Source organism: Octopus sinensis, linkage group LG25, assembly GCF_006345805.1.
Source record: "Octopus sinensis linkage group LG25, ASM634580v1, whole genome shotgun sequence".
In the NCBI taxonomy this organism is placed as follows: Eukaryota; Metazoa; Mollusca; class Cephalopoda; order Octopoda; family Octopodidae; genus Octopus; species Octopus sinensis.
Window position 1 is genome coordinate 16,394,124 of NC_043021.1, and position 17,500 is coordinate 16,411,623.

At 41.0% G+C, this 17,500-nt stretch overlaps 1 protein-coding gene across 3 annotated transcripts in view; it reads right to left on the minus strand.

Moving 5' to 3' along the window:
- LOC115224568 (peroxisomal sarcosine oxidase-like) overlaps window positions 1-17,500 on the minus strand; it is a 49,602-nt gene that overhangs the window by 28,387 nt on the left and 3,715 nt on the right. Inside the window, exons 2-8 of one of the 3 annotated variants that reach the window (XM_029795453.2) lie at window positions 17,356-17,500; window positions 13,438-13,648; window positions 9,390-9,572; window positions 8,315-8,458; window positions 6,414-6,563; window positions 4,548-4,623; window positions 3,206-3,326 (exon numbers count right to left, since the gene is read on the minus strand). The exon at window positions 17,356-17,500 is cut by the window's right edge and continues 4 nt beyond it. In XM_029795453.2, coding sequence (XP_029651313.2) covers window positions 3,206-3,326; window positions 4,548-4,623; window positions 6,414-6,563; window positions 8,315-8,458; window positions 9,390-9,572; window positions 13,438-13,648; window positions 17,356-17,500 — 1,030 coding nt within the window. Of the gene's footprint in view, window positions 1-1,614; window positions 2,481-3,205; window positions 3,327-4,547; window positions 4,624-6,413; window positions 6,564-8,314; window positions 8,459-9,389; window positions 9,573-13,437; window positions 13,649-17,355 lie in introns of those variants that run through there. The other 2 variants (XM_036513494.1, XM_036513493.1) reach the window with 2 other exon arrangements.

Genomic DNA, 17,500 nt, shown 5'->3' on the forward strand with positions numbered 1-17,500 from the left:
TTCTGTATTTTTGTTCGTGTACTTCGTTCGTTTTCCGTCCTCGTGTTGTATACATTCGAAGCTTTCTTCCAAGGGATCTAATGCGCTTGGCTTAGATTTCCCATGGCGGGCTGCCCATATCGGAGCAATCTCAAGATTAATCAGCCGAAATTGCTAAGATGATCTGGTTCTTGACTGATGACTGAGGGCTTCGAATGTCCCGTCCTGTGGTTCTTGTGTCGTCTCTGTGGTGTTTCATGTTCTTGTCCATGTCTGTAATTATTTTTACTGTTTACCTATATATATATATATATATATGTACATATATATGACAGGCTTCTTTCAGTTTCCGTCTACCAAATCCACTCACAAGGCTTAAAGAAATTTAAGGCTATAGTAGAAGACACTTGCCCAAGGTACCACGCAGTGGGACAGAAACCGGAACTATGTGGTTCACAAGCAAGCTACTTACCACACAGCCACTTCTGTGCCTAATGTTTTTATTATAATATTTCTACTGAAATACACAGACTTTGACTGAACAAATTTTGAAAATAATGATGGACTTATTAAACAACTAGCAGTATCACCCGGCGTTGCTCGGGTTTGTAAGGGAAATAACTATATAAGCATTTTTAGAGAGTTACTTCCCTTATAGATGCCAATTCGAGCTTTCTTAGCCATTTCTGTTTTGGTGTCTTCAAGCCATGAAGTCGTTGTTCTAAAAGAACGCTGGTCTCCTTGACAACGCTTTACGACGTTGATTTCCTTACACTCCCTTCCTCACAGCTTCACGAGGGAGGGAAGAAGGGGGAGAAGCAAACAGGTGCAGGTGTGACCGTGGACGCCAACTCCGCCGCCATCGACACACGAAAAATTATGCATTAAAATGGAATAAAAAATTATGTTAAATTATTTTTAAAATCGTAGATTCATCGTAGACGCGCGCTAATACTCAGACGGGCTCAATATGAATCACGACTATAAGATACCCGAATTTGGTTAAACTGCACCGCAAAATGTGGGAGTAGTTAGGAATCTAAATCGGAGTAGACAGACACTCACACAACTACAGTTTTATATATATATATAGATATTGTCATTATTAGTTTGATATTTGGAATAAATATTAGCAAAAAATTTTGATACAGCTTTAATTTGGATCACTTTAAAACATGGAAGTTTTTTTTTTATTTTATTAGATTGTTCAGAAAAAACTCTCTGATTTTTCAAAAACATTTTTTCAAATTTGATTTAACCCTTTAGCATTCAGATTAATCTGTCAAATGTAAAGCCTGTTTAATTACATTGTTTTAAATTAATTGTACAGCATCTTGTAACTCTGGGATTTTGATGATGCCCCTGTTTATTTTTAGACTGACTTTGTAGGGTAGGTGTGAGAGGTCAGAGCTGGCTGGTTTGAGCATAAAACAGGAAGACTATTTTGGCCTGATATGGCCGGTTTAAACACTAAAGGGTTAAGATGTTATTTTTATAGTGTTTTAGATGAAATTTTACACGCTTAATAACTGATGTGTACTCTTTGATAAAATTTTATTGATTTCTTTCAGAATATAATTTTGAAGAATAGAAATCCTTAATTTCAAACATAGAAAAAAAAAGAAATGCCTTTACTTTTTTTGCGTAAATTTGAACTTGGACATAATACTTTCCAAACAGTCGATAATATCAACAGAGCATAAGTTGACGGATCCATTAGTGATTGGGCGGTATGACGGTGGTTTGAGAGATTTCGTGGTGGGGATGAGAGCCTTGAAGATCAAGAAGGTAGAGGACGTCCGTCCACCCAGGATGATCAGCATTTGAAAACAAAACAACTTTCTGAAATCTACCCAGAGCATTACATCGGAAGTTTACTGTAAACAACTGAAAGAAATGCTAGTTCACCTGAGCAAAATAGAGACCTGCACTTGTTAATCGATATGGTCCAATTCTGCTCCATGAAAACACTCGACTACATGTTTCCAGGACGACACTGCAGAATCTCACAGACTTGAGATACAAGACTTTATCACATCCTCCATATTCTTCTGATCTTTCACCCACTGACTACCAATTTTTCAAGCATCTGGACACATTTTAAGGCAAAAAAGAAAAAAACCTTCCGTTCCAAAACCAAGGTCAAAATTGAACCCAAGGATTTCTTAGCATCAAAACCTTTGGATTTTTATAGAAATGGCATAAATGACTTTGTTAATCTATGGAAGAAATGCATAGCTGTTCAGGGACCATATTTTGAATAATTAAACCTTTGTCCAAGTCCAGTTTTTCAAGAATATAGGTTTATTTTTAAAATCAGTCATAATTTTCTGAATAACCTAACAGAACAGTCATAGTTCCAAGCACTCTAGTAGCAAAAGGTGTAACCCTTTTTTTTTTCCGTAAAATAATTTTACCATTATTGGTGGCAGGAACATAAATTAACATGAAATTTTGATGAAAGGTTCCAATTTAGATTGGTTGATATCAAATGTGCTAACACTTTTATTACCATATTTTTGTCAAAATAAACTATCTTTATTTACATTTGATGGCTATTTGTCCTCATCTTGTTTGTTGTTAATGCAACATTTCGGCTGATATACCCACAAGCCTTCTTCAGGTGTCTTGGGGAAATTTCAAACCTGGGTTCTCATCCCTAAGGTATTTTTCGATGTTATTATTGTTGTTGTTATTGTTGTTGTTGTTGTTATTGTTCAGGTCACTGCTTGGTATCAAACTCAGAATCTTGGGGTTAGTCACCTGCGCTCTTAACCACTACACCATATACCTGCAGGCAATTATAAAGTGAATTTTAGGGTTTATAAATCTAATATTTTTCTATCCTTCCTTAATACCGGTTCCTATATGCTGCTCATATCTGTACTCAGTCTGCTTAGGAAGTTGTTGTGTCCTAGCATATGTGCTTCTTCTGTTAGTTTTCATATTTTTCCAAATGAGGACAAATATCCGTCAAATGTAGATAATGTACATAATTCCTCGTCTCTTAAATATAGAACTGTATACTATCTTTGTTCCAATTAAATTTGAAAATAATAGAGAATTTCCTAAAACAACCTTATAATTATTAAGCTGAAACCTGATGAATAAATTCGCTTAGAATTTTGATGGAAAATGTTAATTTAGATATCATCTTAAAAGGAAGTTCATGTCATAGGACTAAAGGTTGACTCATGTAGGGTGGGATCAAAAAGGTTAAAATTACAGTAAGGATCTTCTGGTAAATCTGTCCAGTCGAAAGTGGTTCAAGTCATAAGACGGCGCTTTATTCATAGCCATTTCTCCAAGGATTTTCCCTGTCACAGGTGCCAACTTGAAACCATGTCCTGCAAGTTCAAAATAATAATAATAATAATAATAATAATAATAATAATAACAATAATAAGGATGATGATGATGATGATGATGATGATTTCAAATTTTGGCACAAGGCCATTGAGTTTGAGGAAGTGTGTAAGTCAATTATATCGGCCCCTAGTGCTCAACTCGACCCCAAAAAGGATGAAAGGTTAAGCCAACCTCAGGGGAATTTCAACTCAGAATGTAAAGGTGGATGAAATAACACTAAATATTTTGTCCGACACAATGACAATTCTGCCAGTTCAAATAATAATAATAATAATAAATGCCCTGATGCAGTACCAGGCAGTGGCTCTCATGGCCTAACCGTTAAGTTACGGGAATGTAAACACACCAGCATCGATTGCCAAGTGATGTTGACGGGGGGACTAACACAGACACACAAACATATATACATACTAGCAGTATCGCCCGGCGTTGCTCGGGTTTGTAAGGGAAATAACTATATAAGCATTTTTAGAGAGTTATAGTAAAAAAATAGCAAAAAAATGCATTAAAAATGGAAAAAAATTATGGTAAATTTTTTTTAAATCGTTGATTCATCGTAGACATTTTTAGAGAGTTACTTCCCTTATATAATAGCGAAAAAATGCATTAAAATGGAAAAAAATGATGGTAATTTTTTTTAAAATCATAGACTCATCGTAGATGCGCGCTAATACCCAGAAGGGCTTGATATGAATCACGACTATAAGATACCCGGTTTTGGTTAAACTGCACCGCAAAATGTGGGAGTAGTTAGGAATCTAAATCATAGGAGACAGACACACAACCTCTCTTTTATATATAAAGATATACGACGGGCTTCTTTCAGTTTCCGTCTACCAAATCCACTAACAAGGCTTTGGTCAGCCCAAGGCTATAGTAGAAGACACTTGCTTGAAGTGCCATGCAGTGGGACTGAACCCGGAACCATGTGGTTTGTAAGTGATGATTGTTGCAGACATTCCCCTCAGGTATTCTTTTGGTCAACCTGAGACTATAGTACAAGACGCCTGAAATGGGACTAAATCTGAGACTCTATGGCTGGGAAGCAATTGTTTGAACCACAGAAGCCCACTTGCTACTCCTATTTTAATATATGTTATCTATGCCTGGCTGATGAAATTTATTAAAATTCTCTCTTTTGCTAACAAAAGCAGTTAATAATCTGAAATATTACAAATGTTGAGAAACCAAATATTTACCTGAGAATCCAGCTGCCAAAATGATGTTACGATATTTCGGATGTCTATCCAAAACAAACAATTCATCAGGTGTCATCTGAAAATATTTAAAAGAAAAATGTTGTTGTTGTTGTTGTTGTTGTTGTTGTTATTGTTATTACCACTTCATTAAACTCGGATGAGAAACATAACGGAGCATTGCTCTAATGTCAAGAACGGAACTACAGCTCCACACTCACACACCAATATTTTTAACCTTTTAATGTTTAAACCGGCCATATCTGGCCCAAATATTCTACATGTTTTATATTCAAACTGGCCATATCTAGCCTCTCACACCTAACATACATTGACATTCTAAAAATAAACAATCACATCATTGAAACCTCAAAGCTATAAGATAATGCATGATTAATACAAAACAATTTAAGTGAAAAAGTATTACATTTAACAGAGTAATCTGAACACTAAAGGGTTAAGACTACATCCAGAAAAAGATTACTCAACTGACAGGTATAAAGTCACTCACAGACAAGCTCCAGTCCCTGGTCCAGCACACAGGGGCAATGTCTCTTCTCTCTGCTTTTTCTTACTGCTACTATAACAGCCTCTGCTCCTCAGAGCTGACTGATGTTGTGCTCCATCTCCACTCAAGCACTGTAGAATCATTCGTCTCTCCTCTTTGTTTCATCACCCATATTGTGTCCCACTCTTCTGATCCTACACTAACCATTACAACCAATCATTTCTCCCTAGAACCATTATCCCTCTGGAACGACCTCCCTCTTTCTCAAGTCTTTTCTGCTGATATCGACTTGCTGTCTGTTGTGTGGACACCCCCAGACGATGAAATAGGCTAGCCCAATATGTAGATATAAAGGGAGAAGCCTAGACATCAAAGGAGCAGGTAGTGATCAGAGTCGAGTTGAGTAGAAGGCATCCGAACGTGCGACATAACATGTTTGAATAACATTAACAGCATCCAACTCACTGCCTCAGTGGACCTGCAAAGGCCACAGATGCTGCTCGTTTCTCCAGGTCCAACAAATTGCAAAATAAACAAATAAATAAACAAAATAGTTAAATAAATGAAACTAGTTCAGTTTTGGTGGAAAAGACCTATGATGAAATGTATTCCAACCATGACCACTCCATCATATTTCCAGCCACTGCCTAATATCCAAGTCTACATTATCTAAATACGTCCCTTTTTTTGTAAAATGATAAGTTATGATTTGAGAGCTGTTTCGATGTGTGCATTTTCCTTCTTACGGCAGGATGCCCTTCTTGTTGTTGATCCTCACCTGTTTCCAAGTAAGATAATATTTTCCCATGGTCAGACGGTGGCACATAAGATACCTGTACATCATCTCCAAACCTTCTGATATATATATATATATATATATATATATACTAGAGTAAGCACATAAATGTGAAACAAGGTGGAAAAAAGAGTACTCAAATACCAGAGGTAGAGTAATATGCTTTATTTAAATAAAGTATATATATATATATATACACACACACACACAATGGGTTTCTTTGCATTTCCAATAACCAAATGCACTCACAAGGCTTTGGTCAGCCAAGGGCTATAGTAGGAGGCACTTGTCCAAGGTGTTATGCCTTGAGAATGAACCCAGAACCATGTGCTCAGGAACCAAGTTTCCTAAACATAGCCTCTCTGATATTAAGTCCATAGTATTAGAATTCCAACTCCAGCAACTCTAAGTGAACGGTACCATTGACAGATCAGGATTGGATACCTGCAATGTCTTCAGAAAGCTTTTCACAAAAAAAAAAACCAAAAGAAAGAAAAACTCCAAACACTCATTAGAGAATGAACCAAGCTTTTGAGATGAGAATTCGAAAGCTTATAAAACTTACGGTATAAAGGCATGTTTCCACAATGCTGGGTTCCGGTTCAAGTCCGGGAAAGGATTCTTCAATCACACGTTTGCATTTCTCCAATGTCCAGTCAGAATTAACCTGGTCTCGATGATCTGGTTGCACTTCAGGGCCTTTATGCAAACAGAACTGCAAAAATAAATATGCAGAAATACATAAATATAAATGAATGATAGGCACAGGTGTGGCTGTGTGGTTAAAAGGTTTATTTCCCAACTACATGGTTTTGAGTTCAGTTCTACTACACGGCATGTTGAAAAACTGTATCATCGCTCTCCACTAGCCTCCCACCTGTGTTCCACCCACACACCCTGTCTCATTGTATCATTGCTCTCCACTAGCCCCTGATCCGTGTGTTCCATCCACATGTAACAAAAAAAACTTTTCACACATCTTCCCAACGAACCAATCAACATCTCCACATCGCTTCTCTTCCCCACACTACAGACCCTCCTTCATACACTATGCCTAGCTCTCACTCCCCAATCCTGTCCTCATGGCCCTGTTCTTCTGTACCATTGCTATCTGATAGTCCACCGACTCCATATATATATACCCAGGCTTTTGCCACTCACTACACCACCTTCACACTCATTAATCATACTTCCTTCACAATATCCTGCCACTTATATTATGGCATTCGTACTTCAAGGGCATGCCCTGGCACTTGTCACCATCTGTATCTCTCTTTTCCTTTACTCAACTATCCCATTTATATTCTGATCCCTGTCCCTTGTGAGTAAGCCCGGCATTTTGTCACCATCTCTGGCATAGGAGTGTCTGTGTGGTAAGTAGCTTGCTAACAAACCACATGTTCTGGGTTCAGTCTCAGTGTGTGGCACCTTGGGCAAGTGTCTTCTACTATAGCCTCAGGCCAACCAAAGCCTTGTGAGTGGATTTGGTAGACGGAAACTGAAAGAAGCCTGTCATATATATGTATGTATATATATGTATATATATATATATGTATGAGTGTGTATATGTTTGTGTGTATGTGTTTGTCCCCATAACTTAGCGCTTTGGCAAAGGAGGCCGATAGAGTAAGTACTAGGCTTACAAAGAGTAAGTCCTGGGGTCAATTTGGTCGAGTAAAGGCGGTGCTCCAGCATGGCCAGAGTCAAATGACTGAAACAAGTAAAAGAGTATCTCTATCCTGCTGTCTCCCACTCTCTCTCTCTCTCTCTTTCCTTCTTCTGCAACCCCTTCAGGTTGGGTAACCATGTATTTCCTTTGCAGTAGCACACCTGTTTTTATCTTCATTCCTGATCTCTCTCTCTAGCCAGATAACCTCATTCTTCCTCTACAGCAAGACACCTGTTTCTGCCTCTCTGTCTCACTATAACCTTTCGTCATCCAACACAAAATAACCTCCTCCAGTGCCTCCACTGCTCTTGAAAATTTTTTTGTTTTTTTGCAGGTATTTGGTGACCCTATCAGTGCAGGTGCCACTTAAAAGTACCCAGTCCACACTGTACGGTGGTTGGTGTTTGAAAGGGCATCCAGCTGTAAAAACCTTGCCAAAACTGACCTCACCTCTGCTTGTGCCACGTAAAAAGCTTCTACTTGGCTGGCTCTTGTGAAACTGTCCCACCCATGCCAGCATGGAGGGTGGACCTTAAACAATGATGACCATGAGTAAGCCTCGCTGATGAGCTTTAAATGTTGGTTCCACACGGAAAACGAAATCAATTGGTACTAGGATGTCTACACTCCTATTTGTATTTTTACAAATAGGAAGACTGTTTCGGAGATACACACACACACACACACCTATATATATATATATATATATATATATATATATATATATATATATATATATGTTTATATTTAAAGCTTTCTTTGCAGCTGAAATAATAACAAACAAAACAATTTTATACCTTCACGAGTCCAGGATATTCTTTCTCAGGAAGTCCATAAAATTCATCATTGCCCTTTGAATACAACTTCAAAGGGGCATCAACTGGCTTCTGACCACCTACTACAGGCTTCTGCTTGTAATAACCAACTGTAATTCTCATAACCTGAAACAAATTTTCATTAGTGGTGAAACTATCCACATTTCCACATATGTGTTTATGAGAACAATGCAACTTTTAACTCAGTGTTTTACACTTGCGTGTATGTATATGTATATATAGGGAAAGTTTACGAAAAAAACAAAAGACAAAGACAGGTGGTGTACAAAACAAACATATGTATTAGCATAACGCTCAGGAATAGAAAAAGTCTTTTACATTTCGAGCCTATGCTCTTCAACAGAAAGGGACACAGAAAAAACAAGGAGAGAAAAAAAATGTGTGTAGTGGCTAATGATCTATCATATATACATGTGTATGTGTGCGTGTGTGTGTGTGTATTCTTTTATTACTTTACTTGTTTCAGTCTGGCCGACTGTGGCTATGCTGGAGCACCCCATTGAAGTGTTTTAGTGAAATTAATTAACTCCAGGACATGTTTTTTTAAAGCCTAGTACTTATTCTATCGATCCCTTTTGCTGAGCTGCTAAGTTGTGGGGATGTAAACATACCAACACCAGTTGTTAAGTAGTGATGGGGAGGACAAACACAGACACAAAGACACACACATAAATATATACATACCCACAAGGGGCTACACACAGAGCAGACAAACAAGGACAGACAAACAGATTAAGTTGATTACATCGACCCCAGTGCACGCTGGGCGAAATTCTTAGCGATATTTCGCCTGCTGCTATGTTCTGAGTTCAAATTCCGCCGAGGTCAACTTTGCCTTTCATCCTTTTGGGGTCGATTAAATAAGTACCAGTTACGCACCGGGGTCGATATAATCAACTTAATCCGTTTGTCCTTGTTTGTCCTCTCTGTGTGTAGCCCCTTGTGGGCAGTAAAGGAAAAAAAAAGGAGAAGAACAATAGTATTAGTAGTTGCTAGGTGTTAGGGGTTTAGAATAATTTGGTAAGGCTTAACGAACCTTTAAAGGGAATTCAATTCCAAGTTGTTGAAAATAAGATTTGGCCCAAGGGCCAAGGCATAGAACTACATTTCGTCCCTGGAAGGTACCTTTTGATGTCTTTAGTTGGTTGGTTTGACCAGGTATGATAGAAAATACTTGGGCTTCATCAATCAATGTACCACCATTTTTCACAAACTGATCCTGTACAAATAAAAAATTAAAAAATTTCCATTTTAAAATTATTTAAAATCTTTGATTAATTCTTTGTTTTGCTTATTATTGTTCAGGTGACAAGCTGGCAGAATCATTAGTATGCCAGACAAAATGCTTAGCCAAATTCTGTCTGTCTTTACATTCTAGCTTTGGATTCCATTGGTTAACTTTGACACTTACCCTTTTGGGGTTGATGAAATAATTACCTGTTATGTACAAGGATCAATATAATCAACTTGCCTTTCCCTCAAAAACTTTGGTCTTGTGTCAAAATCTGAATCCATTATTATTATTATTATTATTATTATTATTTTTACTAGCAGTATAGCCCGGCGTTGCTCGGGTTTGTTTTCTTTTCGACCCTTTAGAATTGGAATTTATGAAAAGTAAAAAATTTTGCATTGTGTAGCTTGTTATTCTCTTTAAGTGAGCATCTTTCTGGTTGAAATACACTGAAAAATGGCGACACAGCAGTAAAAAAATCGTAAAAAAATAGGGTTTTTCATAGAAAAAAAGCACCTTTTTGATGTAAATAATTTTTGGTCTTCATATAGTCTGATTTGAATTTTTTTCTTCTATGGAACGAAGAGCAAGCCTTCTTCTATCATACTTTTAATTTTGGTCAACTTGCGCTACAGGGTCTTGGAGGAGATAGTGTTAGTTGAAGGCTACCAAACCTGCTACACACACACACACAGACAACTTCAGCTTTATATATATAGATTATTATTATTATTATTATTATTTTTACTAGCAGTATAGCCCGGCGTTGCTCGGGTTTGTTTTCTTTTCGACCCTTTAGAATTGGAATTTATGAAAAGTAAAAAATTTTGCATTGTGTAGCTTGTTATTCTCTTTAAGTGAGCATCTTTCTGGTTGAAATACACTGAAAAATGGCGACACAGCAGTCAAAAAATCGTAAAAAAATAGGGTTTTTCATAGAAAAAAAGCACCTTTTTGATGTAAATAATTTTTGGTCTTCATATAGTCTGATTTGAATTTTTTTCTTCTATGGAACGAAGAGCAAGCCTTCTTCTATCATACTTTTAATTTTGGTCAACTTGCGCTACAGGGTCTTGGAGGAGATAGTGTTAGTTGAAGGCTACCAAACCTGCTACACACACACACACAGACAACTTCAGCTTTATATATATAGATTATTATTATTATTATTATTATTATTATTAATAATAATATTTATTGGACTGATGTTACCCCTCCAGAAAATAAAGGAACAATAAAGAAGAGATACATATATCATCAGCCCCCAAGGGACATGCTCAACTGGTTTAGGTCAAGCAACCGACAAACAAATCTGTGTTATTGAGCAGAATATTTGCTGGGGCCCATCTTTTCCAATCAGTTCAGATCAGAAGCCATGGTAGCCACTGCCTGGTACTGCATTATTATTTTCATAATTTCCTTTTCTTTTTTCCATTTTAGCTTTCTCCATTTCTCTTAGATGATAAAGAGTGATTTGAGGGAGATTTTGCTACTATTTGTGGCTGGTCCAAGTGATCCACTAATTACCACCATCACTAACCTCACCACCAACACTGCTGCTGCTACCGCTACCAACACCACCAGCAGCATCACCACCACCACCACTAGCAACACTACCACCAGCAACACCACCACTACCACCACCAGCAATACCACCACCACCTCCAGCAACACCACCACTACCACCACCACCACCACCTTCAGCAACACCAGCAACGCTACCACCAGCAATACCACCACCACTACCACCACCAGCAACACCACCACCACCACCACCACCACCACCACCACCACCACCAGCAACACCACCACTACTACCACCACCACCACCACCACCACCTCCAGCAACACCAGCAACATTATCACCAGCAATACCACCACCACCACCACCAGCAACACACCACTACCACCAACACTCACTCCAGCCAACACTACCACAGCAATACCACCACACCAAACACACCTCCAACCAGCAACAACCATCACCACCACCACCACCACACCAGCAACTACCACCAGCAACACCACCACTACCACCACACACCTCCAGCAACACTACCACTAGCATACCACCACCACCAACACCACCTCCAGCAACATCACCACCACCACCACCACCACCAGCAACACTACCACCAGCAACACCACACCCTTTACCACCCACCATCCAGCAAACCCATACCACTACTACCACCACCACCACACCACCTCCACACCATCACCACCACCACCACACCACCAGCAACACTACCACCAGCAACACCACCACTACCACCACCACCACCTCCAGCAACACTACCACTAGCAATACCACCACCACCAACACCACCTCCAGCAACATCACCACCACCACCACCACCACCAGCAACACTACCACCAGCAACACCACCACTACACCACCACCACCACCACCACAACATTACCACAGCAATACCACCACCACACCACCACCACACCTCAGCAACATACCACCAGCATACCACCACCACCACACCACCACCACCACCACACCCCAGCAACACCACACCTCCAGCAAAACCAGCACCACCAGCACCACCACCTCCAGCAACACCAGCACCACCAGCACCACCACCACCACCGCCACCACCACCACCACCACCAGCAACATTACCACCAGCAATACACCACCACCCCCACCACCACCTCCAGCAACATTACCACCAGCAATACCACCACCACCACCACCACCACTCAGCAACAAACACCACCCCACCACTGCCACCACCACCACCACCTCAGCAACACCACCACCTCCGCAACACCAGCACCACCAGCACCACCACCACCACCACCACCACCACCACCACACCTCCAGCAACACAGCAGCATCACCACACCACCACCACCACCACCTCCAGCAACATTACCACCAGCAATACCACCACCACACCACCAACACCACCACCACCACCACCTCCAGCACAACATGACCACCACACCACCACACACCACCACCACCACACCACCACCACCACCACCACCACCACCTCAGCAACACCACCACCTCCAGCACACCAGACCCCCACCACCACCACCACCACTGCCACCACCACCACCACCACCTCCGGCAACATTACACCAGCAATACCACCACCACCACCACCACCACCACCACCTCCAGCAAACAGCAGCATCACCACCACCACCACCACCACACCACCACCACCACCACCACCTCCAGCAACATTACCACAGCAATACCACCACCACCACCACCACCACCTCCAGCAACATACCACCAGCAATACCACCACCACCACCACCACCACCTCCAGCAACAACACCACCACCACCACCACCACCCCCCACCACCACCACCACCACCACCACCTCCAGCAACACCACCACCTCCAGCAACACCAGCACCACCACCACCAACACCTCCAGCAACACCAGCACACCACCACCACCACCACCACTGCCACCACCACCACCACCTCCAGCAACACCGCAGCATCACCACCCCCCACCACAACACACACCTCCAGCAACATTACCACAGCATACCACCACCACCACCACCACCACCACCTCCAGCAACACCAGCAGCAGCACACCACCACCACACTGCCACCACCACCACCACCACTCGGCAACATTACCACCAGCAATACCACCACCACCACCACTACCACCCCAGCAACATTACCACAGCAATACCACCACCACCACCCCACCACCTCCAGCAACATTACCACCAGCAATACCACCACCACCACCACCACCACCACCACCACCTCCAGCAACACCAGCAGCATCACCACCACCACCACCACCACCACCACCACCACTGCCATCATAGCAACAAAACAAAAAGTAAACTACCTACTTGAAATGTGGACAAAGCTTTATCTGCCTGAAGAATTCCTCCAGCAGGGTCCAAGATAGCTTTGGATCCTGCTGTAAGTTTGATGTTAAACTCGTTAATCAATCTTTCATTAGACACATCTTCATAGGCCATATTACAGGTGGAGAGGGTTTCTTTCACTCTGTCAGTATAACTGTTTTGTTTGTCGCACATCACAAGTAATTTTCTTTTCCTAAGAATAACAGAATAATAGATTAGCAGAATGTAATAATTTGTGGAGTATAAGATTGGAAAATGCTAATTTAATCAAATCTTGAAACATGGGACTGAAAAGCAAGCTTCTGTGTGTGTGTGTGTGTGTGTGCGTGCGTGTGTGTGTGTGCGTGTGTCTGTGTGTCTGTGCGTGTGTGTGTGTGTTTGTATGTGTGTTTGTGTGTGTGTGTGTGTTTGTGTGTGTGTGCGTGCGTGTGTGTGCGTGTGTCTGTGTGTCTGTGCGTGTGTGTGTGTGTTTGTATGTGTGTTTGTGTGTGTGTGTGTGTGTGTGGTGTGCATGTGTGTGTGTGTATGTGCATGTGTATGTGTGTGTGTCTGTGTGTGTGTGTCTGTGTGTGTGTATGTGTGTATGTGTGTGTGTATGTGTGTATGTGTGTGTGTATGTGTGTGTGTATGTGTGTGTATGTGTGTTTGTGTGTATAATGCATGCATATGCGCATGCATGTGCACACGCACACATAGGCGTAGACTGGAGAGGAATGAAAGTTGCATGCTCCATTGGGTTTGTAGTATCAGTGTTCATGACCGACAGAGCATAACTGTGTTGAGCGAAAAGGTAGGCATAAGAGGGATTAAATGTGACACGCAGGAGAGGAGAATGCAATGGTTTGGACATGTGATACGCATGTGTGAAGACAGCTGTATAAAGAAATGTCTGCCACTGAAAGTGGACGGTACCTGTGGTAGCCCATCATATATATGTGTGTATATATATCCCTCTCTCTCTTTCGGAGAGGCACTGAGCACCTACGCGCACATATACACACATGGCAGTAACTTCCACCTACCGAATTCAATCACAAAGCTTCGGTCGACTCGGGGCTATAGCAGAAGACACCTACACAAAGTGCCACGCAGTGGGACTGAACCCGAAACCATGTAGTTAGGAAGCAAGCTCCCTAACCACACAGCTACACCCGCGCCTACAAAAATATGTAAGCACATATGCGCAGCGCTATGCGTGTGGCAAGCTTTCTACGGCCAGATGCCCTTCCTGACGCCAACCCCCACCTGTTGCCAAGCAAGGTAGTTTTTCCCTCTCTCTCTTTCGGATATATATATGTATGTATGTGTGTGTCTGTGTTTGTCCCCCCAACATCGCTTGACAACCGATGCTGATGCGTTTACCTCCCCATAACTTAGTAGTTCGGTAAAGAGACTGATAGAATAAGTACTAGGCTTACAAAGTAAGAAAACAGCACAGCTCCCATGACTTCAGGAAACATTTTTTCACGCTGAGAGTTGCTGAAGCAAGGAACAAACTGCCGGCATCAGTTGTTAGTTGTCGGAGCACTGCATCCTTCAAAACTTCCATGCTTCCTGAGATTCGCCAACACTACACCTGATTTTCTCCCTTCCATACACACACAAGCATGTATCTGACTCATACATTGTTCGCTTTCCAGACATTTCTACATTACTGCATGTACTTTATATGCACTTTCTGACAAGTTGTGGTGCACCTGAGCACTGTATACAATAATTTCATTATTATTATATATTATTTTAAAGAATAAGTCCCGGGGTCGATTTGCTCGACTAAAGGCGGTGCTCCAGCATGGCCACAGTCAAGTGACTGAAACAAGTAAAAGAATATCAACTAAAGCTCAAATTCACAGGCTTTTGACCTGTGACTAGATTGACGAGTGTCAACGCACAGAACGCTCTGACCTTGAGTCACTGTTTACTTTCGCTAAATATTAGTAAAAAGATACATAAAAAAAGATTCTATTTTTGAGTTCAGCTTTTCCTGTTTGCTTCAAAATGCCTGTGTTTGTGTGTGTGCACGCATGTGTGTATATACACATACACACACACACATGCACACACACACACACAGTCTTCCTCATCATCTTGTTATCATTTTAATGTCCATTTTTCCATGCTTTCATAGAAAAATCTGCTCACAAGGCTTTGGTCACACTGGGGCTGTAGGAGAAGACACTTGATCAAGGTGCCATGCAGTGGGATTGAACCCCCAAAAACATCTGGTTGGGAAGCAAACTTCTTAGCTACACAGCCATGCATGTATGTATGTATGTATGTATTCTTTTACTTGTTTCAGTCATTTGACTGCGGCCATGCTGGAGCACCACCTTTAGTCGAGCAAATCGACCCCGGGACTTATTCTTTGTAAGCCCAGTACTTATTCTATCAGTCTCTTTTGCCGAACCGCTAAGTGACGGGGACGTAAACATACCAACAACGGTTGTCAAGCAATGCTAGGGGGACAAACACAGACATACAATCACACACACACACACACACATATATATACATATATACGACAGGCTTCTTTCAGTTTCCGTCTACCAAATCCACTCACAAGGCTTTGGTCGGCCTGGGGCTATAGCAGAAGACACTTGCCCAAGATGCCACGAAGTGGGACTGAACCCGGAACCATGTGGTTGGTTAGCAAGCTACTTACCACACAGCCACTCCTGCGCATGTATGTATGTATGTACCGTAAATCCTCAAGTATAGTCTGCCCTTGAGTAAAATACGCAGGAGATTTTTAGGGGGCTGTACCTCTGAAGACTTAAACCTTGTGTATAATACGCACCGCTTCTCTAACTTGAGTCAAGGAGGTCTACATAACATCCTTGGTTTGTAAAAATGTATACAATAACGTCCTTTATTATTACTGTATGTATAACATAATGCAAACGTGTAGCTTTTTTGTGCATTTTGTTTGCAGAAAATAAAGAAATAACAGTAATAACGTTTAATAAATGTTGCTTACTGCAAGTTATGAATGATTTAAGGCGGCGAGCTGGCAGAAACGTTAGCACGCCGGGCAAAATGCTTAGTGGTATTTCGTCTGCTGCTACGTTGTGAGTTCAAATTCCGCCGAGGTCGACTTTGCCTTTCATCCTTTCGGGGTCGATAAATTAAGTACCAGTTACGCACTGGGGTCGATGTAATCGACTTAATACCTATGTCTGTCCTTTTTTGTCCCCTCTGTGTTTAGCCCTTTGTGGGCAATAAAGAAATAGGTATTTTCACACCTGACATCACAAAATGCGTCTGAATAAACATTGCCGGACAGCAAATAGAGACTCGGACATTGCTTAGAAAATAATTTCCATTTTTAACCTTGTATATAGTACGCATTAAGGATTTTGACCTTGGGAAAAAAGTGCGGATTATACTCGAGGATTTAATTGTATGTATGTATGTATGTATGCATGCATGCATGCATGCATACATGTATGTATGTATGTATGTATGTATTTATGTGTGTGTGTATGTATGTGTGTGTGTATGTATGTATGTGTATATGTATGCATGTATGTATCAATGCATGTATGAATGCATGCATGCATGCATACATGTGCATGTGTGTATGTATGTCATTATTCAGTTTTAGTTCAAGATTTCTTGCCAATAGAGAAAGAACCGGTTTCTAACCTAGATCCAAGGCTCATTCATTGGAATTTCAACATCAACAACAGGGTATTTTTGTATGTATGTATGTATGTATGTAAGTATGTATGCATGCATGTATGTATGTATGTATGTATGTATGTATGTATGTATGTATGTATGTATGTATGTATGTATGGATGGATGCATGTATGTATGTATGTATGTATGTATGTATGTATGTATGTATGTATGTTGTATGTATGTATGTATGCATGCAGAGTCATTTATAGAGCTTACGTGTAAAGGTGAGTTCCCGAATCTCGTTCCAGCTGTTCCCACATTGGATAGGCTTCTCTCATCATATTGGCAAATATTTCCTGTAAGTAGGCCTTTCGGATAATCCGACTCTGTCCGTGGGAACTTCCCCTGGTGTGAGGCAGTG